At 38.7% G+C, this 27,152-nt stretch overlaps 1 protein-coding gene across 7 annotated transcripts in view; it reads left to right on the top strand.

Moving 5' to 3' along the window:
* Window positions 1–27,152, top strand: part of TRPM3 (transient receptor potential cation channel subfamily M member 3) — a 397,273-nt gene that overhangs the window by 298,045 nt on the left and 72,076 nt on the right. For all 7 annotated transcript variants that reach the window (XM_042013148.1, XM_042013144.1, XM_042013147.1 and 4 more), the window contains exons 8-9: window positions 8,111–8,234; window positions 25,714–25,786. In XM_042013148.1, coding sequence (XP_041869082.1) covers window positions 8,111–8,234; window positions 25,714–25,786 — 197 coding nt within the window. The remainder of the gene's footprint in view (window positions 1–8,110; window positions 8,235–25,713; window positions 25,787–27,152) is intronic.

The following is a 27,152-nucleotide window of genomic DNA, read 5'->3' as shown; positions in this document are numbered from 1 at the left end:
ACCCAGACCATTCTATGGTTCTGTGATTTTATGATGCTGTGATTCTATTTCTTCATCACGAACTCCTGCCTGTAAAAAAGGCAAGTTATAGTATCAATAGAGGCAGAACAAGCAATTTCTTACCTGACACTCTCATACCTGGTTTTGTGAAAGGTATTATTCTGTCTCACTAAGGGTCTTCTTATTGTGGGGGTCCCATTCCAGATTGTGTCCTGCAACATTATCAACCAACAAAATTTTTCATTTTTTCTGTTCACCTTGCTCTAAATAGAATGCACAAATGATGAAATTCGTTAAACTAGCTAGTGGAAATCTCTGTGTTCATCCTGCTTCAGAAAACATCAGTCTGGCATGCAGTGATATTTTTAATAATACCAGAAGTAAAACACCTATATAATTTATATTCAAAAAAATATTTTATCCAAATACATTAGACTTCAGGTACAAATTTGATCCTTTTTTCCCCTCTTTAACCTGTGCTTGAATAGTGGTTAGCACCATGAGGAGAATACCAAATAATTGCCACGTTAACTGAATTCAGATAGTAGCTTTTTCTTTTGGATAGAATCTAAGTAGGTTATACAAAGCTGTGTCTATTAAACTCTAAATCAAGGTAATAAATCTAAATTGCATGCAAACTTTAATTCTGTAGTCCACTGTGTAATCAGACTATCAAGTCAAAAATCTATTTTAATTCTGGCTGCTGACCAGAAGTAGGGTGTTCTCTGAGACACAGCGTATCTTTCAACTGCTATGGACTGGGTACCTGATTTAAATAATTCAACACTTACATCATTAATGGCAGAAAGAAACTCACTTGCATGTTTATATTATTATGCTGGTTTTACACAGCCTCAAATTCTTACTCATGGCAGCCCAACAAGGATTAATTTTCTACACATAAGAATGTGTGCATATGTCTACTAAGCACTGCTCTGAGCTCTGTGTGTTTTTAAGTCAATTTGGAAGTTTGTTTCCATGGGGAAAATAACTATGTCTGGAGATGTAGGAGAACAAATACATCTCTCTGCTTGAGTTTTGATCACTGTTGTGCCGATCCATCAATTTAAAGAAACCCTTTAGCGGTTGAACAATCACCTATCTGCCCAGTAGGTCCTTTTGTATTGGGTTTCAAAGAATCGTGATGTGCCAGCCTTCCTTCCTTGTTGTTTATTCTTCCTAAAACATTCCATATAGCAGAAAAATGAATGATTTCTTATATTAAGGAAGGTGCGGTACCCCTTTACAATGCCAGTGCCTCTGCATCTTTGAAAAGACAGGAGACATGCTTCAATCTGCCTTTTTAAGGCCTAATTGTAGGCTTTCCTCATGACGAGGCAGACATTCCACTCCCCTAGGACAGTCTTTGGGCAGACATTTTCACTGTGAGCGCAGCCTCAGTGGAGGAGGCTGCCAGCACGTCCCAGAGCTGTGCCCGCGCTGCCTCACGGGAGGTGCCGCCAGCAGCTCTGTGAGGTACCATGAGCACTTCAGAAGGAATGGTGAAGCACATCTCGAAGGAAAAAAAGACTTTAGGGGCAAATCAGTTTTGAGGTCTCATTTTCTCATCTCTCTCATTGACGTTTTGAAGGGAGGTAAGGCACACGTGGAGTTGTCCACTGAGCTGAGGTTTCAGCATTATGAATATCAGGTATGCAGAACTAACACTGGGGGTGAATTTAAGTTTATTATGACTTTAATATCAGGGACTACATTTTGCCTTGGTCTGGAAAAGTCTGGAACAAAGTTTTAGGAATGCAATAGGTGGCTACATTTCAGTACAAGTAAATAAAATTCTCAGAAGTAATTTAGTAGAGCTGAGTAAATTCCTGGTACCTTTTACATTTTAATGACAAACAAGCTATGTCCACAGTACAGCTTAAATAAGAACGCATCTTAAATGCAACGTTCCCCATGTGGTAAATTGGAAGAATCATTTGGCTGCTTTTCACTATTGGCCTTGATTTAAAGGTCAGGTTTTCCAGGATCTGAAGCACTTATTTTTTCTTTTACTTGAAAATACAATGAACAGCATCGAGGGGTGAGAGCATAAGATAATCAAAAATATGTGAATTTAGTACTTACTAAGCCCTAAGTGAATATCTTTGTTGGTAGTAACTCTCCTCCACATACAGCGGGAGTATTTTGGACTGTATATTCGAGAATGGATGCCTTTTCATTTCATTGACTTACATAAAAGCAAAAGCTGAAAGTAAAACAACTGCAAAGTGCATCTGTATAGGAATATTTTGAAGCTTTTAATGCTCAGAGGCTTTTATTTCATTATTAAATACTGAATTAAAATAAGAAAAATGAAACACTAGGTTAAAATTATGTCACTTCTTAGAAAAATATTTCCTTACAGAATGAGAAATTACTTGCAGTATTTGAATGTAGTCTCCAAGTTGAATTTGTAGCTCATTAACTACTCTATCAGTTCTACTCCTGCAAGCATGAGACCCTTAAGAGCTCAATATAATGCCATAAAAATGTACTTCTTGCCTAATGTTCACAAGGAAATATCAAACATTCTCTGTGCTGTAAATGAGCATCCTCATATGAGAATCATTGAGGACTGCCTTTGGATTGATCTTTCTCCGGATTCACTGTGGCATAGTTTTTAGGCTTCAAATATGAAGAATATTATTTAAATCTCTTTTTACTAATAGGCAAAATACAGGAATTTTTCACTTTGAGCAAAAGGGATCATAATGTAAGAGTGATATGGTTCTTCGGCATCCCCCATGGTGTCCCCCCATCATAGGGGATCATGGATCCAAATCACTCTTGAATTAATTTGTAAAATTATTTTCACATTGCATAAATTCATATCATTACTTTTCTCTTGTAACAAAGTACTTTGCAAATCAAAATCTGGACAGAAGAAAATCAATTTGTGCACCATGGGAGGGTTGACATAGTCCTCTCTCTTTTGGTGGGGGAACAACCTTTCAGTAAACTGTAGTCAGGGAAAAGTGATGTAGAACAACTACCAGTGAAGGTCTGCAGTGAAGCTGATTCCTCATAAAAGCACACAGAAATCACCCCTGTTTGAATACAATGAAGGAATAATTACATTTATTTTCTGTCTCCTCTCATAAAAATGATATGCAAAATGTGTGGATTTGAAAATGTGTAAGAAATTCAGCCAGTCCCACAAAGTTACACAACTGTATCTTTTTTGTAATTCCAGTGGAAGAAAATATGAGCAGAGACTCTGGTCATGTTTCTTACATATGGTATGATTGTCTAGAGTACAAATCATAATTAAAACAAAAAATCCTCTAAGCTTCCTATAAAGAAGGGCAGGGAATAGTTTTCATATCCCACTGATATTTTATGGATATTTTTACTTTATCCTGGGAAAAAAAATACTTCACAAATGAAAAGTTTGATTATGTGCAATTCATTGAGTGAAGTATATTATTTAAAGACATTTTAAAAAATCTATGATGAAGTTGCATTTTGAAAGTGAGCTAGAGCATAATCTTTGTAACTCTCTAGTACATTGTATGATTCCAGTACTAAAAATCTTCGGAGAAAAAGAAAGCTAAACAAGTTAGGTGGTGGACTATAGGCCAGATCTTTCTCCAATGATCACTACAAAATCATATGCCATGAGTTTGAAAGATTAAGTGAAATGTCTCTTATGTCCTCAATTATTAAGTATAGCTTAAAAAAAACATAATTTCTGAGAAGGGAGTAGGCCAAAATGTTGTCATCTGTCTTCTGCATCAGTCAAAGCAATGAAAAAAGTTTTGCTTCACTTTTTAATCATCCAGTATATCTTGGACAGAAACAGATTGTTGCCTTTTATTCTTTGTGAGTTCAGGTTTTTGAAGTGGCCTTTCCTGATTGATCCTAAACAATGAATCATAGGACTACAGAATAGTTTTGATTGGAAGGCATCTTTAGAGGTCATCTAATCCAATGCCCCTGCCCTGGGCAGGTTCATCTTCAAGTAGATCAGATTGTTCAGAGCCCTCTCTGACCTAGTCGTGAACGTTGCCAGGGATGGGGCACCTACCAGCTCTCTGGGACACCTCTTTCACTGTTTTATCATCCTCATTGTAAACATGTTTTTCTTTATATCTAATCTAACTGATGGTGCATTTTCTGGGGTTTTTTTATTTAACCAGCAGGTCTCCACTCATCTATGATGGTCTCTCGCCTTTTTTGCCCTGTTTCTTTCACCTGGGGATGGCTCATTCTTGTGCTTTATGGAAAGTGTCCTTAAAGATCTGCCAGCTCTGTTCAGCTTCTTGAAGGCAATTTCCCAGGGCAGTTTTGCTGCCCAGAGAGCAGCTTCCCAGGGGGTCCTATTGACAAACTTCTTGAGCCTGTGCAAGGTTTTTTTTCTTAAAGTTCAAGATCCTGCCTTTTCTGTAATGCCATACAGTTCAGTTCTGATAATCTGATGTATAAAAACTAAGGTTGGCATCTTCTGAAAACAGGCAAACAAAACAAACCCACACACTCTTAGGAAACAGTTATGAGTAAATTTTTGTTCTGGAAATAAATGTAAATGTGTATTTTTCTACTTTAGATGACAGATTATTGACATTAGATACCTAAATTCCATCAGCAATCCAGAACCTCTGGGAAAGAAAAAAAAAGCTGAATACACCTGGACTGGTAGGAAAATGGGCATGTCTTAACGTATTTAGGGAATGAAAGAACAGTTTCAAACCACATGAGGAAGGAAAAAAAAGAACAGGCTAAACTGTTGTTTTGTAGTACATTTTGTTTAGGCAGGAGCAATATTTTTTCCATGGAAAAGTGGAATTCAGGAAATCATGCCATCAAAATGCCCCAAGCAGGATTTTACTGACACGTTGCAAAATAGTTTTAGAACTGAAGCCTAGTAGAAAGATGATAAAAATATGGTCTTCTTCTGACACTGTTCAGTCTATGCTGACTTTGATGGAAGTAATAATTGTAGTGTTTCAGTCTGGTGAAGTGGGCCCATCTCTTTTTCCCTGAATCTAAAACTAGAAATCTGTGATTTTAAAAAGCATGTATTTAAGGTGTGTGTGTAAGAAATGTGGTTGTGTTTGCAAAGGAGATAAATTATCACCCCACCTGCAAGTCTCAGTTGTTTTGCTCACAGTACTCTTGAAATTACTGGTTTTACACAAATTTGATTTGGTGTCTGCATCATAGATTTAGCCTTTAATGGCATGGAAGAGTTTGTGTTTGTCCCAGCTGGGTTACACAATTGGGAACTTTGATTTGATACCTTCTAACGCGTATAGATTCCTAAGGAATAAAAGTTGTACAGTCTTGATATGACTGATTTCAGTGCACACAAAGCTATGGTTACTTTATTAGAAAGACTGCTATTATTGTTTCTGTTTCTGATTACAATCACTTCAAGGTTCTGATCTCACAAAGGTATTGAACAGGCTTGATGTAGATTTGCAGACCAAGGAGATGTTAAAGAAAAACATTCAGTGAGGCTAGATAGCTGCATAAATCAAATTATGACTACAGGAAGTTTCTGAGCAGCAGTACTTGAACAGATGTTTTACCCTGTAGTTAGGGAAGCACTTCTTTATTTTTTGGGGTTTAAGTTCTGTATTTTTCACATAAAGTTTGCTTTACATGCTGCTTAAACGTATGCTAATATACAGTTTCTGAGAGCTTTAATTAGAGAAAGAAAAGTGATGGTTGCTCAGGACACAATTCTGCTTTCACTCAATGCAACTTTCTCTTGCTTTCTGTGTGTTAGCCTGAAAGAGAGACAATTTCTAAAATGAAATTTCAGATTTGGATTCTAACATTTTTTAAGGAAAATCAGATTATTATAAGAAAGCAGGATGGTTTACATTTCAGAAACTTTGGAATTTTTTTCCAAATTTTTTTGATTTGAGAATCTTCCAAGTTCATGTATTTTTTCATATAATTTTCATACTCTTTCACGTACTTCACTTTCATATATAATTTACAAAGGGAATTAGGTATTTATATGAATCTTTTTAGCTGCTCCAGTTGATGATTTTAGGAAACTTATTCATTGTGAATAGCCTCTTTTTTCTTTCTTCATTTGATGGAAAATTGCATAGTTCTGAACCACTTTTAAATACAGGGATGGCACTATTTTGTTTAAATTTGATTAAAGCAAATTTACAACACATTTTTTTCAAGAGCCTAAAATCAGAATTTATATCATATATGACCTACAAATCTGCAACTCAAAGTATATTAGTGCTTGTCAGGTTATGAGTATTTCCAAGCTGTCTCTCTTTAGCATGGAGTCCTACATCTCTAGCTGTACTCTGACATCTTGTTTCATGTCTCCATGTGCTTGTGACATCCTTGCTCCTGTACAGGAGGTCAGGTTGTCTTTCCCACACAGCAAGTCCTCTGCTGCCAGCTCCACTGTTATCCACCAAGAGGGCTGGAAGTTTTAGCTCATCATGTGCTGCCTTTCTGTGAGGCAGGCGGGTTACGCTGCAGGGAAGGAGTGCTTGCCTAAAGCATGAGCAGTAGATGCCTTCTTGCTGCCTCTCCAGTATCCCAGGAGATAGCACATCTAGGGCCAGACTGCTCCTAGATGAAAACAGGAAGTGCAGAAGTAGACTCACCACTCAAAGGGAGTCTGTGGTAAAGTTGAAGACAGCAGGAGAAGCCAGGCACAGAAAGAACATATGTCAATGTGTTTGGATTAAAATGAGTTTACATAGGGTTTTAGACAATGCCGTCTAAAACCACACAGCATGGTCTAAAACCCTATGTAAACTCATTTTAATCCAAACACATTGACATACGCCTTCCAGGCTTCTTTGTGAAGCCAAAGTACTATTCAACAGGAATATTTAACAGCCAAAATCAAATTCTGTATGCCAGATCTTCTGTATTCTCCCATACGCTTCTTTCCCATTTCCATTTGTTGTCTCTTCTAACAACATGGTTGCTGTGGGTATGAGGACTAGATAATGAAATTGGATTTGAAATTCAGTTGTGTAATGAATATTCTGCATGCCTCTTCACTGCAGAGAAGTACAAGCAACTTTAGCCAACAGTATGAAAAAATCAGGGATTCGGTCATGGTTCTCTCAAAGCAGCTTCCATAGGCTAACAATGGCTTTTAGATACCTGCTGTTGCTGATATTTCTCTGCAGTTGCTGCAGGAATAAGTATTTTTTTGTCTTCTGGCCTAAAATATGATACATGAAGATTCCCTGATTTTCACTCCACTGGATGACTTATCCCATAAAATATTCCAACTTAGCTAATTTGAAACAGTCAGTTACAATTTTTAAGTGAGAAAACTGCTGTAGTGTAGAAGCATCAAAGGATACATGTTCTATATTTGAGCCCACTATTTTGTAACATTGACATTGAGACCAGAAATCTTTCACCCGGAAAAGTCCTGTGGAATAGGCTATTTTTTATGAAGAGATAGGGTTCAAGTACTACTATTTCATGTACTGTTACTATTTATTTCTGCTGTTGGGCCACTTTTTGCAAGTACTGACCTTAGCACTGAGGAGGAATATAAAACGGGTTCTCTTGAACTCCTAGAAGATCAACATGACCAAAATCAAAATGTTTTCTTTGAGTGCAGTGAGGAACAGAGAAATGTGTTTGTTTTCTTACGAGATCCTGTGTAACATCAGTAGGGCGAGTTGATACTGTTAACATTTTCAAGTTAAAATTGAAACCACTGAAAACATAAATCTTCCCAGTTTCATAAAATTCACTGTGAGTTGAATTTTCTAACTCACTGATAGAAAGGAGTCTTCAGTTCACTTAGAAGTGTTGGTCTCCCTCAAATTTAGACTGTCAGTGTGTTTCTTGTTTTTGTTGGGAAATCCCACAGAGCTGATAGTTTGAATGACCTTCTGTCATGCAATATGTGGGAACTGATATAAAAACTTTGTAGATGAGGGACCTCAGCACAACCAACATGTTTTCCTAGAACAGTGTTTTTCAATTTTTCTCTGATGGTTTCAGCAATTCCTGGTCTTGAAACCCACCTTAAATAACCTTCAGTGATCTGTTGACTCTTATTTTTTCTACCTTTTTCCCTGAAAACATTTGAAATTAAGTTAAAATGTTCCCTCATGTCTGTTTTTTTACTTAATCTTTTATTTTTGCATTTCAGACTTATCAACGAGTCTTTGAGGGACCAGTTGCTAGTTACCATCCAGAAGACTTTCACATACACCCGAACCCAGGCACAGCACCTCTTCATTATCCTCATGGAGTGCATGAAGAAGAGGGAGCTGGTATGTTGAGTTCTATGCATGGTTTTGATCAAGTCTTTTATGTGCCTGTTGGAAGGTATCACAAATCTGATCTCTGTGATCCAGAATCTGAAATGATATCATGCTGGCTTTTGTTTGCTTTACTCAGTATTTTTGCATTTAAAGTGATTAATGCAACAGATCTCTTCCCTTTTGTAAATTCCTCTACATTTCCTTTGACCACATAGAGTCCAGCTAGTAGGGTATGGATATTACTACTTTTCAGTCATTCTCAGGCGCATCATGATTAAAATTCTACCTCATTCAACTACAGAAGGCAGAAGAAGGCATAATTATGTATCTGTCCCTGTCTACTATAAAGATGCTTTAGAGTTCCACAACTATCACTAGAACTATTGCCTTACTATGGAAATATGTGACATGAAAGGAAAGCAGCTTGTCTCTGAAGCTCGTGTTCTGCGGTGGCAAGGCTATGCCTTGCATACGTGCTTGTATTCTCTTGAAGAACACAAGTTCTTTCAATAATTTCTGGGAGATAAATGAGGCTGCTTTTGCAGAGCTATTTTTGAAGAAAAAGCACATTGAAAAAATTTGGGATTCATTTCTGTGGACTTTTATTTGTCACAAATTGACTGGACAGACATGCTTCAATTTTCTAACTTCATATTTCTTCTAAGATTTGGATTTGGTTCATATCACTGCTTCTGGGAACTCCAAGCTGATGAAAGTTCCCTAAAATGAATTTGCTGTAACATTTCTGATCAGTGATTAGCAGAGAGAATTTTCTTTTTAATTATTTTGTGGATATTTCTGTAGCATTAGTGGTAAAGGTAGTAATAATAATAATAGTACTAGTATTAGTAGTAGTAGTAATAATAATAATAATAACACCTACTTGTAGACCATTGTTCTGCATATAGACATAAAAAATATATTTCTAGATAGAAAATAAAAGAAAAGAGTGAGGAAGGGAGGGAGGAAGGGAGACAGGAAGGAGTAGAGGGGCACAAAGGCAGGAATGTAGAAGGAATGAAGGATAGAAAGCAGAGGCAGAGATTGAATTATCTAGACTAGAAAAATGCATTTCTTGATTATTCCAGACATCTAAATCCAGAACAGATTGTCAGGCTTTGGACAAACCCTGCTACTGAAAAATAACTGTGAAGATTTTGTCTGCAGTATTCACATTAAGATTTTTATTCCAAGCATGTCTGTGTGTTTGTTACAAGTTTCTTTGCAGATATGCAACATCCGTCACCACTGACATTCTCTACCTACTAATCTTATGAACAGCTATTAGCCAGGAGATGGTGTGCCCAAAATTAAGTATTCTGAAGTTGAATTTATAGCACTAGCTTTACCATATATAAAGAGAATACATTAGAACAGTGGCTTCTGTCTAGTACCTGAGTTGTACTCAGCTAATTCTAACATTGGTATGCTAGAAAGATTTTATGTCTGAGGTGTGGTTGCCAGTCTAACAGTGTCCTGCAAAACTCACAACCTTATCTGTGTATGTAAAAGAGAGGTGGTGCTCATGGTGCTGAAGGCAGCATAACCAGAGGAAATGGGTGACCTTGGGGCTGTGAAGTACTCCCAGGAGTGAGTGGTGACTTCCCTGTTCATACAAAGCTGTATGTTTCATATTGCCACATCTGTCCCAGCTCTTGTCCTTCCTCAAGCTTGACCCTCTGCTTGGTTGTACATAGGGCAAAACACTGCTTGATGAACTGACCATCGTTTGTCTGATCAACCCCTCAAAAATTAGAAGGAAGATGCAACAGATTGTCTCAGAGAGCTCAGCAGCAGCTAAATTGATCATAGCTATTTTCCCTATGTTCGTGGTCACTGTGCCTGCCTATCTGATTTTGTGGCTGCTGAATTGATAGAGAACAAAGTAGACAATGCAGGAGAGGCTTGTCTTATTACTGTGTGCCACTAAATAATTGAGTGCAAACAGGGTGCAGGCAGGAATATGCTTGTAAAGTACATCAATACAGCTGAATCACAGATGAGGAGAAAGAAAATAAAATGCAAGTAACAAATGGAAGGAACAAAAAGCTTTCTTGGAAATAGTTGTTCCTTCTCTACCTGCTTCAAATGTGTGAAAAGACTCTCTTATATAAATCTGACGCAAGTGTTGTAGCCAGGGAAAAAGCATAATCATAGCAAAAATTACCCCTTTTCTCAGAACATGAGATTTTTCAAGTTCTGACGTTTTGGATTTCACTCCTAAATAATGGTCTCCAAATTGTGTGCCCAGGAAGCATCATTATTATGTGTAATGTTCCATTTACTTGATTAAGTTTAAATTTTTTGTTGAATAAAATCTGAAGTACACAAGCTGAATGATAAGGTGAGGCCCTAGAAGAGTAGTGATCTAGGTTTGTTAGATTTGTAAGACAGAGCAATTTTCGCTTCTCAATTCAGTGAATATTTTTTATGAAATTGTATACTTATCTGAATTGACATTACAAACATCAGAGTTTTGTTCAGAAGTGTATTTGGACCAAGGCGCTTAATGAGGGCTATGGTATAAGAATCTAGTTAAAATGAAGTAGGCTATACATGTCTGTGTACATATAACTGTAGCTTACAAGGGTAGGATAGTATTGTATAGATTATTTATGGAGATTCTCTATTGTCACATTTACATATAATTCTTTTTAAAATTTTATGCAAAGACATTCCTAAAATAGGAGCATGAGGGCTCACCAAAGCTAAGTAGTCAAGAAGCAGGCTAGGAGACTTCACTTCAGGTCCTCCCTGAAAAACACATTGTGTTGGATAATAGCTCAGAAGTCTGTTTTCAGCTTTCGAAGGAGTATTTACTTCTGTCTCAGTAAAAAAATTAGTCTTAATATTTTCCCTTAAAGACAGTAATTCTGGTGTCTGAGTTTTCTGACAGATACAGGCTGCTCTATTCTGTTGGGAGCACTTCATTTAGCAGCTTAGACTGGCACATTGCTGGAGTGCTTTTTTCACAAATCATGACGTGAGTTTCTCAGAAGCCAGAATGTGCTTTCCAGCAAGCTGCGTGGGTCTGTCTGTGGAGCTTCATTGGGCGGCCACTTGGAAAGGCCACTTTGGCAAGCCAGAAAGGTCTGTGTCTGAAAATAATCACACTTGTGGCAATGGGAGGCATTTGTCATAAAACTAATTATTCCAAAATAGTGTTTTGAGAGTGAAAAACCTAATCTTTTATCCATTTAATAGAAAATGGAAATTGCTGTGAATCAGAATAGGTCCAATCTAAGCACCTTGGTAATAAAAATGGCACATCAACTCCAGCAGTAAAGTGTGCTGGTGAAGTTTGTTTGGCCATTTTCTGCTAAATTCGTTTCCTTGAATATTTGAAGTTTCAGTGACTACATAAAGCAATCTGATAGTGTCATTGCCTACTACTGCATTACAAGAAGGAATTGCAGAACAAAGAGAGCTTGGTCTCTGGGCACATTCATTCATTCCTGGAACACATTTCCACATAGAGGCAAGAGATACAATTTGATTAGTTTCCTGCTAAAAGAAAAACAGTAAAATCCCACCTCCAGCTCATGGCAGCAAATAATAGATATTTTGTTCTTGCCTCTACTGTTCACTGTTATTCATGTACCACAGTGTATGGTTGCTGTGGCAATCATGATGGCTGCTCAGGGACAGTGTAAACTTTACTTCAGCTTTGTAGAGGTGATGTGTATGGAAGTAGGTAGTTCCAGATGACTTAATGTGTAACTTGCAGCTCTGGTGCTGTCAGATTGAAACAAAGCAGATGTCATGCTGTTGTAAATGAGTGCATTGAGCTGAGATCAAGACAACCTGCATCATGCAGGTGCTTGCTATTTATTGTGCTTTTATTTCAAACAGAGATGGATCCCAATTTTCTTAAAACTCAGAGTGCATGAGAAGGCTGCCTTGCAAGGCTAATATTCAAATCCCAATATTGCCATACAAATGTAGGGCTTTGACTCTTCTTAATGGTTACTTACACAAAGTACTGGGAAACTGTTAAGTCATTGTTATGTCCTGGTCCACTTGGGAAAGGTTGTTTGATTTACTCTGAGCAGTGCATGGGAAAAATATCAAAATTCTTGGGAGGTTCAATATCAAACTTCTACTTGCAAACTTTAGAACATAAAGGTAGAATAAGGTACTCGTCAAATTTGAAAATGTAGCAGGTTTGGTTTGAAATGCAACAGTATAAAAGCATTAAAATTAACACTTAAGAAAATTTACAAGGGAAAGAAAGTGAAAGAGAGGATAAGATTAGAAAGGTGTATATTCACCCCCTGTGGGACCAGAGATTTGATTGTTGCAATTTCTGTTGGTTGAAGCAATGTTCGCAGTCTTGATCCGTTGGGGCTGGGGGAAGCCCATGAAACAGAAAGTCCAGTGGGTTAATACTACACTCAGGCTCGGTGGGAATGCCCAGGTACCTCCGCTGGAACGGGGAGTTTTACATAGATGGTATACAACTGTGGATCATGGGACACAGCATTACAGCTGCCTCTTAATTTGGTGTAGTTGAGCCAATCATCAGAAGGGATGAATATGGAAGCTGAGCTACTTGTGGCATGATAAAAAGCACTATCCCACCTCACAGGGTGTGCCTCCTTTCAGCCTCTTCCCTCATCTTGTTCAACACCCAGCTGTAGTGTCCAGAGATGGCTGTGCACCCCCTCTGCACCTGGGCGGTTACTTGAAGAATCATCAGCAAAGCATCCTCTGCTTTTGCAAATGGTCAATTGTTTGAGTCATGAACCTCTAACATTCCAGTATCTCACAGTGATTTAGCAGTTTCTTTTCTATATGGACTATAAATAAGGCTTATTTATCTGTGACAGCTTCACTTCTGTGTGACTGAAAGGGCTACTGTTGGAAACCTCTGCATGTTTCCAGAAGAGTATATACGGGGAAAAAGTTAACTTGATCATATACTGGCTGCAAAAATCATTGTGCTTTTCAGCTGGATGTGCAAGCTTGTTGGAAAAGGTCTGTGGACTCCCGCGGGGGGAGGAATTGCAATCCAGCCAATATGGTTGATAAAGGCAAGCTCCCTTTATTAGCAATCCATAGACACTTATATAGTATCCCAGCTTGTTAACTCTTAAGTGGCTTAAAACCTATCCAAGCACATTTCTGCTTCTACATAATTAGACTACATTGGCAAGCTTCTACTAGTTATGTTATGATTAAAAGAATTCAGAGTTCACCCTCCCCTCTCCAGGTTTTATCTGCACAGCTGCAAATCTTCAAACTCCCTTCTTGTTCCCAGGCCTGTTTCTCACACAGGGATTTTCTCATGGAGACAGTTTCTCACACTAACCTTTGCTTGCAGGCCTATTGCTTGTACAGTTCTTTTATTGATCCCATAATTCTATCAATGATCCATGTCCCTGATCCTCCAACCATTTCCCAACACAAGCTCAGTGAATTTATATGCTAATTAAATACTGGCTGCAACTGTTTATTAGCATACACTTTGATCTGAATTAAATAATAGCTAAATCAGATGGACTTTTAAGAATTTACTAGCATATTGTCACTTGATTTCTTTGGCCCTTTCCAGAGGTTAGAAGTTCATTTAGGTCTGTTTTTTTCAAGAATTTTTCTTCAAAAACAGTAAAATAACTTCAACTAATGCTTTTTAATGATGATATGCTGATGTAATTTTTTTCTCTTAGAGAGGAGGCTGAAGAGGGCTTGGTGACTTCTCAAACAGTAAAAGTCAACTGTAGTTCTTGCAGGAGCATAGTTGCTGTGAACAGCATATAATTTGGCAGCAGGCATTTGGAGCAGGAAAGGATCATGTAACTGCTGACCTGCTGGTTGCTAGAACAGCTCTTGTTTCTCCCATGGAAACATTCTGTGAGATTTCCAGCATAAAGCGTACTAAAGATAATTCGTCCTCTGTGTCCAAACTGATGTGCATATCCACTTCAGGATTGAGTGTGGAACTCTAGTTTTTGGTGAAGATTAAACCTCCTTTCCAGCCCATACAAATCAATAGGATTAGTCTAGTACTTAGGTTCTACCTCTGTGTTAAGATAATGAGGAGCAGTTTTCAATCCTGCAAACCACACCTAATTGCTTTTTTGCTAAAGATCTAAGACTTTATTTTGTGTTTTCAGCTGCCAAGAAGCCGCATGAAGTTAGCTGAAGTTAGTCATTGACTCCACAGAGAACAAAAACTAATCCTAGGAGTATTTTTTTAATTTCAGTAATTCAGAGAACAACTTTCACAAGAAAAGAAGCTATATACAAAAAAAATAAACACCAGAAAACTGCCCAAAAAAAAAGAAAAAAAACACCAAACCAAAATGTTATAATGCTAGATTTAGTTTAGCAAGCTGCAGCTTTCCCTGAGAGCTCAGCAGAGCTGCTTAGGGCAGTGCAACTGTTTTCACCCTCCTGTAGTCCATTTTGGATGGCTCCGCACTCTTGCTCTGGCTAGCTATCCTTACAACACAGTGATGGCAAAGGAGGTGAGAAGGGTCTCTCCATAAGGGTTTCAGAGGATCTTTAATCTTACATCTTCTCCCAGCAATGCCCAGAGGCAGAGAGAACCCATGAGCCGGCCGCAGGCGGGTTTTGTCAGATCACAGGGGCGGTACATGGGCGGAGTTGGGGTACAGGAGCCAATAGGGAGAGCCCAAGGGAGTGGCCAGGACTAGGGGCAAGGAAAAGAAGGGGGGAAATGTGGGATTGAAGTGCATCTGGGTAAACAGAATACCACTCCAAAAAACCAAAAGACAGCTGTTGTATTAACTAACCCTGGAAAAGTTTTTGATCGTACCATTTGCTTTTCAACTACCATCAGACGAGGTAGAGCATCTGCTAATAGAAAGTACAAAAATGTCAGACCTACCACTGAAGCAGGAGTGTGTGCAATTTAGTCGCTTACTGGGTCCATCCCGAGCTTCTGCTGGGCCATCTTTGCATCTGGAACACATCTGCAAAGACCAATATTCCTTTTGTTGCTTACACTCCATAAGCAGACATTTTCTGTTTTATTTTGTGCATGCAGTGAAGTCATCTGGTAGATACTAATGCAACTTACTACCAATCTTTTCACTTTCTATCTTCCTACATATTTTGTGGTAAAAATTGCAGCTACAGAAATAAAATTTAGAATATTGCTATTCCCTCTAAGAACATAAGCTTGGGAAAATATCCATTACCCCATTTAGGCTATTAACAGGTAATACTGGGAAATGCACACTGAATTGTTATACAGCTCTGTAAGGAAATTGAAGGCAAAGCAGTACTTGGTGACACAGCATATTCCATATTAGATAATATAAACCAATTTCTGCAGTCAGGGAATTGGAAGTGTTCAGTGCAGTTTGTGTACTCTCTCCATGATACTGTTCAGAAACCTTTCTTACTGCCAGGCTCTATTGTGTCTGGGAAGTCATAATTTCTTTCGTCTTTCTTAGAAAATAAAGTTATCCTTTCTGGGCTTTACATGGGGCACAGAGACCCATTAATTACAGCTATGATATCTCAGTCACAGACAAGGAGCTCACTGTATGAGATGCAGGGTTCCTGTAGATAAAGCAGGAACTGCAAATTTACTGTCAAACAGGAATATCTCACACTAAGTGATATGCCTTTTCCAAGTATTGCCTATTTAGTCTCACCAGCAAACCAGCTAAGAAACTAATGGTTTGTGGCTATTTCTGTGCTTGGTCTCTGTGTGTTGCAATGACACTGTCAATATTAATACTGATTGGGCACATGACTGCATCATCTATAGTAAAGCACCCATGTCCTGTCAGACTATTTGAAAACTGTTGCAAAGGAAAACTAGAAATTGAAGTTTAACATGGAACAACAGTCCCCAGCATTAATACTGTTGCCACCGAATCAATTCACTTCCTTCTAAGGTCAGCATTTTCAGTTCAGATTAGAAGACATATGTGTGCATGTAAGTCTTGAAAGCAGTATTTTTTAGGGCCATGACTTTCATGACACAATTTTTCAGCATAAACAGCAATGGAAATTACCAAACTGAATTCTTATTTTCTTAGAGTAACAGAATATCCATCTCAGTGATGAACTTTCTCCATAACTTGTGACTTTTATGTTTCAGAAGAATATCTATTAGGTCAGTGTCTTGCCAATACCTCCAAGAACTCTCTCTATAGTAGAAGAGTTGCAGGAAGTGATCCACATTACACTTGCTCCGCATTTCTTGTCTGAATCAGGGTAATGGAAGACCTTGGATTACACCAATGTGTGAATGAAATTGTCTATCTCAACAGTTAAAACCATTTCTCTCTTTTTGGCTGATCTTAACAAGTTTCTACCCTGCAAGTCTACATGAAATCTCATTTCTGCATAACTTCACAGTCTGTGATGTGCACAGCCCAGTGATTTAAAGGGCGACATCTGATTTGTATTACCCTGTATATACGCTTTGTGACCTACAATTTGTATTTACTCATATATTGACAACGTGAAAATCAGGGACTGGTAATTCAGGCAGTGAAAAGTCTTAATGTACCTGTATGAAACCTTTTGTGTAGGGGACAAGAAATGGGTTTACTACCAAAACATTTTTGGACATTAATTCCACTGGAAAATATGCACATTCTATTCCAAAATGTTGGTAGTACTGTAAGACTTAAACAGTATGTGCACATCATAAAACATAAATTTTTTTTAATGGGACAGAGCTGTGAGATTTCATAACCTGTCATTGAGGGTGCCTCTGATGTTCAGTCTGGAAAAAAAGGTACCAAATACAGAGGAAGCCAAACATTTATACTAACTTCTGTCAATTGATGGCTCTTCAATTGCAGAATTGCTGCCTTTCTTATAAGCACTGATTGTTTTGCTTGTTTTCTGCTTTTTACTAGACATGGAGTCTGTGAAAAATCAAATTAAAACATGAAATCTTGCAGTGCTGGCACCATGAAGAATGAGCTGTAAAATTTTAAAATTTTGTGACCAAGATTCAGACTTCTCCCCTCATATCTGCTCCTTCATATTTCCTCATTTGGAATTCTTTTTTGTACCCCTCAAAATAGCAAACTACTTAATTTAGGTTTTCCCTCAATACAATTCTCTCTTATCTTTCTATTCCTGAATTTCCTCTTATTTGGCCATCCCCCTTCTTCTGCGGTATGACCCACTGACTCACCTGCTCACTTTGATCTTTGTATGCCTCCACATCAAGCAGTGTATCCCTGTGTTATATAATATTATTCCTTCCAAGAAAAAGGAAATGCTTTCCCTGATTATCTGAACCATTTTGACACTTTTCATAACTGACCTCCTTTAATGTTTTATTTTGTCAAACTCTCATCAAAATTTTCATTTTTGGGGTATTTTTCCTCTGAAACATTTAAGTAGGCCTAGCTAAATTATGAATGTCAACATGTAGTCTGGAAGAAATTGCCTATTTTGTTGAACCAGCCTGTACTCTAAAACGGGAGACTTTCATGTTGCACTCACAATTGCATCTGCCTTTTTTTAGGAAAGAAGAGGTTTTATTCTGACTTCTGTAACTGAGATGCATAAGAAAAGTTTATATGTCAGAGATGAACTTTAATGACACTAAAAATTTTTCTGGAGGTAGCTAAAAAAAATCACTTTGAATATATTTTAAAGCACCATGTAGTTTCTCCTGATGTCATAATGAAATGATGATGAGAAAAAATTACATCTCTAAAAGAATGAATAATTTGCAGCATTCTTAGAATGCTAAGTTTGTAAACCAAGCACACTTGATGCTTTCTTTGCTCTCATGACTGCTGTCCGGTTTTTTTCCTTATTCTTCAGCTATCCATTGTCTAGTCAGCAGGCACAGTCAATTTGAGGTTTAAAGAATTATTTTTCTTCTTCATCTCATCTGCTTCATGACAGAGGGTAAAACATCTTTCTGTGCAGATGTGCACATCAGTCTCCCTCTGGTTTTGGTGGTTTTTCCCTCTCCAAAGAAATACATGCTAAAAATCTGAGCATATTTCAGATCGCTCTTCATGTTCTGAAGAGGTTGAGGTTAACCATACTGTAAAAAAATAAATATTCACATGCTGTAGAATAAATGCCAAGTACAGCCTTGTGCTGCGTAGCTATTCAAATTTAATCCTGGCCCCTTACAATGACCCCAAACAGAATAAGCTCTTCTATCTCTGTGGAGTTTTCAGAATAAATGCTAGGAAGGAAGTACTCACTTTTTGGCTAGTAAAGGCACAAAAAGAGGAACTGCAGTTGATTATTATTTTCTATTGCTCTTGCTTCTCATTCTAGGGGTAAAATCAACTCTGCCTGTGCAGAATACAATCTTGTGCATACTGTCCAATGCATGGCAGCTCATACTGATGAAAGTTCATAACCTATATATCCAGCTAGTCCTGAATATGGCAAACAGCAACACAGTTATGATGGCTTAGGATGCATTCTATAACGCAAAACAAACTTTTGTGTCTTATGACTTGCTAATCTGGGCACTAGCACTGCTTCTGTCTGTCTTCTGCACAAGTCCTGTCCTCTTCACACATGATAGGTCTACCTCACCCAGATGAGAAAGGGACAGAAGTGTGAACATTTATTGAGGGTAAAAGAACAAGTTTGAAGAACTCAGAAAATTTTGGTTTAGGACCCATTTCAACCTACTACAACCAAAACCTTGTCCTCTAAAGCGTCTCAGTGCTCCTGCCATTTCAGGGATTGTCTCACCTGTGACCATATTTTCCTTCTGTTTCACAAATCTTCCCTCCTCAGCATTTTTTTGAGGTATCCTTGTCTTAGCTGTTCCTTTTATTGGTAGGTGCCACTATGGAATGTGTATGGACAGCTATAAATTATATGTCTAAGATAACCCTGCATGTACATTCATAGAGAACTGGGGAAATCTCACATGGCAGTGTACTATCTCTGTCTCTCAGTGTGAGTGATTTCTGAAGGTCTATTTGGTATTCACTGCTCTCAGGTAAAATAGTGTTACCTGACTTTGCCTCTAGGAGCTCAATGCAATATCAGCATGAAGGCAGAAAAACAAAAGAATTAATGAAATACGTAAAGCTAAACTGGCCCTGCTGAGCCAGAAACTGTGTACAAGAAAAGGAAAGAAAAAGTAGTATGTCAAACAAGGATGGAAGAGGTTATAAACAGAGAGCAATGCAGTTTTAAAATAGGTGGTTTTGGTAGAGTCCAAGGTCAGATAGTACTTTCCTTCTGCTTCCTCTCCTGCCTCCTCCCACCTTGCTTTCTATCCTGCTGCTCTTCTTTACTCCATGTTCTTGGTATTTACTTGTTTTCTACCTGCTCTGCCTGAAAATTAGGTTTCTGCTCTGCTGGACTGTAATTATTGCTGGCAGCTATCACAGTGTGCTGTAATCCTGCTTGCAGAGAAGGTCCGTTTTGGCTCAATGATTTCCTAACACATTTTCCTAGGCAGAATGAGGATGCACCTAGTTTATTTTCCTGGAAGTTAATCCTGTTCACATTAAAATAGTTCAGTGAAATCTGCAATGAGGTAGAGGGCAGACCTTCCCAGGTTTTTGTTGCTGGGTTTGTTTGTTTGTTTGTGGTTTGTTGGTTTGTTGTTTGGCAGGGGAGGCTTAGTGGGGGGCAGGGGAGCATGTGTCTCTTCCTCCTTTGAAGGGTAAATCTCATGCATTTTACTCAGGAAGGTTTTGTGGAGGGAAATGAGAGGTAGGTTGTGATAACAAAAGTTTGACTGTTGGGTTCCAAGCACCTCCACCTGAAAGCAGTCCAGCTGTCCCCAGCTTTGAAAGTATCTGCTACTGTACTTTGCAAGTAGATCACTATGGGCACACCAAAAGAAATCAAGACATTTAGCAAGAATCCAGAGGCTGCCTATCAACCTCTTTGCAGCTTGTTGGGCAACCTCTACTGATGATTCATTTGCCTGTTTCAGGTATGTCTGTCTGAAGATCTGTCTCTTCAGTGCAGTGCAATACAATTTCGTGTTTGTACAGAATGCTAACACCAGCTTCTATGATATATGTAAATAAGAAAAGAAAACTATTTGTTTAAAAATGCTTTCTGTTGGAAGTCACAGTTGCTCAGTGAGCTGACTAAGAAAATTACCTGAAAAAGTCATTTCAAGCCTGTAAATAATGTAAACACTGAGGAAAGAAAGGAGGAAATCAGGAAAAGACCATCCCCAAAATACCTAATCGGGTGGCAGCGGAACAGAAAAAAGTGTTATTTTAAAATCATTTAGTTTAACTCCAACAATTGAAAATACCAGCTACAGAGATAATAATGTGGCCCAAATCCCTACAGGAAAAAAAAGGCGTACTTGATTTTGTGGTTTTCTTCTTTGGATGTAAATTGGGTTTTGGCTCAAAAGAAACAGCTGAGTAGGCTAAATGGTAGTTTTACTCTCTAATACAATGCTCCTATGAAAACCAGGAAACATTTTCATAGCTACAATGTGAAACAGAGCAGGATAGAGAAGATTTCTTCTTAAACCAATCTTCCCTTTTTCACAGCAATACAGAAAAATGTCTAGTGGTAGTTTGACTAAAACTGCCGCTCTTACCCCCTTGTTTCCTTTTGGCATGTAAGCAAGTGCTTAGCATATATTACTTTTTAACACAAGCATCTTGGGGTTTATTATTTTCTAATGAAATGTCCTGGATTCCATATGCACACCTTACTAGGTTGTTCTTCCTTCTCCATGTTTTTTCCACTAAAGTTGTCCAGAGGGTGCAACTCAGCAACGGGCTTAAAGGGTCTACAGTAGGTAGGTGGAAAGCTCTTGGGCACTTTCTCTTCACTGAAAGAAGAAAGGCTTTTACTTTTTCTTAGCAATGAGTTATTAAATGGGTTTCTAAGTCTTTAATTTTCCATTATTTTTGCATCTACTGAGATGGAAGACATTCATCCAGAAAGAGGTAGCTGGGACCTTACTGACCCAGATATTTTCCTTTAGCACAGCATGTTTTTTAGTGTAGTAGCTTCTGTATCCCATTCTAACAGGGCTCCAGCCAATGTTCTCTTATAACAGCACCAGTGTGTTGCTTATCAGTTCTCTGCAGACATTCACCCATGAGTGTACTTGTGAGTAGCACTGGCAGGTTGTGAGATACGTTAATGACTCCTGGAGTTAGGTGACTGTTGGGGTCCCTCCCCCGCCGTGCAGCCCTGGGAGAGGGGCCCTGAGGGCACAGACACGGGGTTTCCCTGCCCCTGCTCAGCCTCGTTCCCATGGGTTGGTTTGTGTTCCCTGCGCGGGCAGAAGGACCCTTGGTCCCGTGATTGAGCAGTTCCTCATCAGAGCTCTGGCCATTCTCCGGCCATGCGGCTGGAGAAATAAACATCTCTGAAACATCTAGCAAGAATCCGTCCATATATATTTCCTTTCCATGGGACACCTGGTTTGGTATATGCGTGTTGCAGTATCCCCACTGCAACAGGTGACCTCATTGCAAACATAAAATTCTTACCTGTTAACTCGGGGGAAAGAAAACACCAGAACAAGAGGTCTCCAGCAAAACAGTCAGGTTTTTAAGACCTAAAGATATTGGACATTTCTAAGTGTAAATTCTGCATAAATACTTCAGGACGTGTCTGCATTTCTTCATGCCTCTGACTACAGAAATTAAGGTTGCTATATGTATTTTAAAACTTGCATGCATGCAGAAAAATGTCTTTATCAACCAGTCAACATCTGGTGCAACGTAAAAAATCTCTCAGTGTCAAGGAATAACCATGAGAGGCATCTGTGCTGGAGGAGAGATGGCCACCCAGCCAGCTGCTATGGATGGATAGCTCCAACAGCCCTGTGTCTGCAGATGTATATAAAGTGGTTAATTCACACTCAGGTTTTCTGCTGTGTTCTGCTTTTCAGCCCAGACTGTTTTTTTGGGGTTGGTGCTCTGTTCTCACTGACAGCTTCACACAATAGGATTAGCTTCAGTCGCTCCTACTTGCTGAGGATCTGCCTGGACAAACATTCAGTTACCTCAAACAGGAGGGGTGCATCTGCCACAGAGAGAAAGCAGCTGTGGACAGTGACAGTAAATCTAAACCATAGGAAGAGGCTGGACATATCTGTTTACTGTCTGAAATATTCTGTGCATTCAGAAAAGACCGAAGTCCACAGTGCCAGCTGAGTCTTTGAGGTCCTAAACTCAGAGCATTTTGAAATTAAGCTAGCATTTGGTTGAGAGCCAGCTGAACATAAGCCAGCAGTGTGCCCAGGTGGCCAAGAAGGCCAGTGGCATCCTGGCTCATATCAGCAACAGTGGGGCCAGTGACCATCCCCTGTGCTCAGAACTGGTAAGGCCACACTTGAGTCCTGTGATCAGTTTTGGACCTGAAGTTATGTCAGGGGAGGTTTAGGTTGGATATTAGGAAAAGGTTCTTCACTGAGCGAATGTTTGGGCGCTGGAACAGGTGCAGGGCAGTGGTCACAGCACCAAACCTGACAGAGTTCAGGAAGCATTTGGATGCTCCTCAGGCATATGGTGTGACTCTTCTGGATTTCCTGTGCAGGGCCAGTAGCTGGACTCCATGGTCCTTGTGGGTCACTTCCAACTCAGCATATTCGGTGATTCTGTGAGATGCTGAGGCATGTCCAGAGAAGGGCAGCAGAGCTGGGGAAGGGTCTGGAGCACAGATCTGATGAGGATCAGCTGGGGGAGCTGGAGGTGTTTAGCCTGGAGCAAAGGAGGCTCAGGGGAGACCTTATCACTCTCTAGAACTACCTGAAAGGACGTTGTGGTGAGGCAGGGATCAGTCTCCTCTCCCAGGTAAGAGGTGACAGAGGTGGAGGAAATAGCCTGAGGTTGCTCCAGATGCAGAGTTGGATTGGATATTAGGAAACAATTCTTCACTGAAAGGCTTGTCAAACACTGGAACCAGCTGTCCAGGGAAGTGGTTGAGTCACCATTACTGGAGGTATTTAAAAGATGAGTTGATGTGGCACATGGTTTAGTGGTGGAATTGGCAGTCCTGTGTTAATAGTTGAACTGGATGATCTTAGAGGTCTTTTCCAAACTAACAAATTCTATGATTATGTGATTGTAGGAAGTATCATATTTTTCCTTGGTTCTGTCTGAAATTCTAATTTGATCTCAGACATGATCCCAAAATTATAATTCTAGTATGAGTCTGAGGACTCCTTCAATTTCCATTTTTTTTCCACAATTATTTTTCTTCTTTAATTTACTACTTTAATTATGCTAGGCCTCTTAAAAATAATAATAAAGCAGTAGTTGATGTGGAAAGACAGCCTTTTTATTCTAATGTAACTAATTTACATAGTTCCATTTTATTTTTAATACAGCAACATTTCATTCTGCTGAAGTGGGTTTATTTTTCTGATGCATGCAGAGAGGAGGGTTGAAAAAGAAATTGGAAGTTTAAGGTTATATGTGGTCCAATACATGAAAAGTACTTTCTTTAATTTTCCTGTGGTGATAAGCTGTTCAGTGCTTGCAGTTTATATGATTACTTTTTATTAAGTTGGGAGTTCACTGATCATGTGCTGGTTTGAGATGCTGTTTGTTCCACCTCCCAACTCCGTTGTCCAGTGTATTCAGTCCCCATTGTGCAGACTGCCTCACCTGAGGCTTTAAAGACAGAGGAGGACGTTTTGCCATTTCATGCTACCCCCAAGTTTGTCTTCTGTGGCATGGGAAGCTCATCATGACCATGTACAGCAGAAGGTCTGATCTCATCAGTTCATATACTGATTATGGCTTGAGATGAGACATACATAGAATTGTGTATTTCTACTCACATTACCTGTGGGCAGACTGCCTGCACTGCAGGGAGAGCTTCACTGCCAGTCATTGAGGAAATAGAAAAAAATTAGGAAAATTATCATGCAGCCTTTCTTTACAAGAAAGTAATCAAACCCTGGAATAGGCTCCTGGAGAGGGGCTTGATGCTCCATGCTTGTCGTTGTTTAAGAGGCATTTGTACAATGCCTTTAATACTGTGCTTTAACTTTTGGTCAGCCCTGAAATGGTCAGGCAGTTGGACTAGATGATTGTTGAGGGTCTCTTCCAACTGAAATAATCTATTCTGTTACTATTCTATTCCTATTCTAATTCTATTCTAATCTTATGACATTCTGGAGTTGTGGTATGGGGATAGACATCAATTCGTTTGCCAGAAGTATCTGTAAATTTCAGAGAGAGAAAAAACTTCATTAAAGTATCATTTATGATTTGTATCAAGAACACTTTGAAGGGTCAAACTAAGTCTAACTTGGAAATAGTGTACTTTAACTGGGGAGGTTGCCTAATGTAAGTAACTTCTTACATTAATTGTTTTAGACATCACCTAACTCAATTGACTAATTGAGCTAAGCCAGTTTCCTGTTACTTTATCCAGTTTGCTTTTTAGCCTCTAAGATGCTACTACTTTCACTGATGCCAAAGCCTCCGAAAGTCCTGGAGCTCTAGGATCAAATGAAGGTAGAATAGGTGCTAAAGGAGGGCTGCATTGGATTTCCTGGGATACTCTCTGCGGCACTTTTCAGATGCCGAACTGAAGCATATCACTGAAGTTCTGCTGTGTCCTTCAGACTTTGTTTATCTCCTTCTGTGATGGTAGACGTACCTGACGTTTGCTCTATATCAGATGCTGCTGCAGTTCAGTGCTGTATGAGTAGGAATCTAGGAACATGGAAACAACATACATTGCTTAATATGAATTTAAAATATGTTTATGCAATTCCTAATTAAAGGTGTCACTCTAAAAAAAAGGAAATGAGGCAGTCCATACTTAGAGAAGAAAAAACAGATAACAAGCATTCAGATCAAAATGATGATATAGTTTTCATGAGTAAAGGAAGGCACTAGTAAAAACTGCAATCTCTGTTGCCTCATAAGAACCAGAGGTTCAAAACCAGCTATTGCTATGGCAACAAAAGGAGCAAGGGGATTTACACTTCTGTATGTTTCAGTGCAGTCTTAACCAAGAGTGAATCTGGCTAGAAAGAACAGCTGCCCTATATTAATTCTTACTATTTATGAATTGTGTATCTCGCCTCACTGCCTCAAAACCTTTGAGTGATAGGTCATTGACCATACATGGTTGAAGACATTCCTGGACCTGTTAGAAACATAATTCTTAGATTATTTATCTAACTCTCTCCTATATAGAGTTTAGAGGTTTCTAATATCACTTGAAAATATCTGTTCTGTGCCATATGCCATCAGTTAGGTCCACACTCATAATATACCTAAATCTTCCTTGTAATCTATTGGGAGCATTTAAGTCTAGTGTCACTCTAATACAAGAACATTTCTTCATCTCCAATTTCACCCTGTGACACTGAACACCTTTTTTCCATATGATCATTAATACAGTTTCTATCTTATCAAATTTTATGTCACAAAAAATACTGTATGTTAATCCTATTTAATAAATTTCTCATAAAGTGAATAAAGATTATCTCATAGCCATCAGGACATTTTAAGATTCAAGTCACGCTGCCCTGATTTAAGTTATTTTTTTTTAATTACCCTGGTTTCAATAATTGTATTGTCTTTTAACATTGCAGATCACAGTTTTTCGCATGGGATCAGAAGGACACCAGGATATTGACTTAGCTATCCTGACAGCACTACTAAAAGGTAAAAGAGTTAAACTCCACAGTGAGTCTATATCAATCCAGTTTGTGTCTCTGATGTACTGAAACCTGCATTTATTGACAGAATCTATCAAGATGGTAAACCTATACTGTGAAACTGAATTTTTGCATCTTTCTCTATCTGCTTTATACAAATCCAGCTCTTTCTTTAATGTTTAAATAGCTACTGCTTTTCCTTTCTGAATTTTTGTTTCCCACCCACAATCACTAATGTGTCACAAGAAACATCAGTGGTGACCCCCACACCAGTTACTTGAGAAGATTAGTATTCACAAGAAGACAGCCAAAGAACTACTCAGATTGCCTTGGTAGCTAGAACTTCCATTTAGATAAAGCTGGCTCTATTGTCAAAGTAAAATGTTATCTGTAGTCATTCCTAGGAAAGTCTGGAAATAGTGTGAGGCTCCTTTCAGCCTCCACTTGCAGAGTTAAGAACTCAGCTATTGGGGTGGTTGGACTTTTTGTCTTAAACTTGGCTGGTTGCTACATCTTCCTAAGCCATTACAGGTGGCATTTATGCTCTTAAAAGGTTGTCTTAAAATAAATTTGCTGTTGCTACAGTTCATTATAGACCCTGGTCTTGCAAACATGCCGTTTAGCTTAGCTTCCTTCAAAATATTATATTATCTAGTACTTTAGTATCTGCTTACAAATACAGAAACAAGTGAGATTTTGAAGGCTCTGAAGCACATTGAACTTCCCAAATGAAGGATAACTCTACTAAACAAGAACTGGGAGGTTCTAGCCCTCCATTTGAATGGTATTCCCCAAAAAGGGATTTTCACAAACTGCATTTATCAATCACCAGGGTCATCTTTTTTCTGTCTGGACTGGTTTGTGCTATGTAATACCATGCTGATTTAAAAAAACAGAGAATAAGACATACCAAACAAATTTAAAGTCCAGCCAGAGAAACGCAAGGGAATGGACTTCCAAAGGTGACTGGGAAAAGTTACGCTTCATGAGGCTCTTTGATATTAGCTGTCAGCATGGTATTGCCACCCCCACACCTGAATAAGATAGTACAGGTGTGGCAGACCTGAATTTGAGTCACAGCAGAAAATATAATAGATTTACTGGATATTCAAAAGGTAATGGGACCTACTCCTGTATGTTTCAGGGATTAGTTTTCTTCTCAATTTCTTCCTGTTCACACTCACAAAAGCTGTGTGAAGAGAGCAGGCCTGAGTAACTTTCATCTAGCCATGCAAAGTAGCACTTTACCTTCTGCGTGATTTTTAATCCCATTTTAAAAGTTTCACTTCAAACATTTAAAGCAAAAGTATGAAGAAGAAAAGTAAACTAGCACTGGCCACTTCAAAAGTATCATTGAAAGCTGACAGCTATCA

This window comes from Corvus kubaryi, unplaced genomic scaffold (assembly GCF_017639235.1).
Source record: "Corvus kubaryi isolate FWS band 111438036 unplaced genomic scaffold, C.kubaryi_AGA036_p1.0 split1-37296, whole genome shotgun sequence".
NCBI classification, from domain to species: domain Eukaryota; kingdom Metazoa; phylum Chordata; class Aves; order Passeriformes; family Corvidae; genus Corvus; species Corvus kubaryi.
The sequence above is the reverse complement of the archived record's forward strand: the minus strand, read 5'-3'. Positions and strand labels throughout refer to the sequence as shown.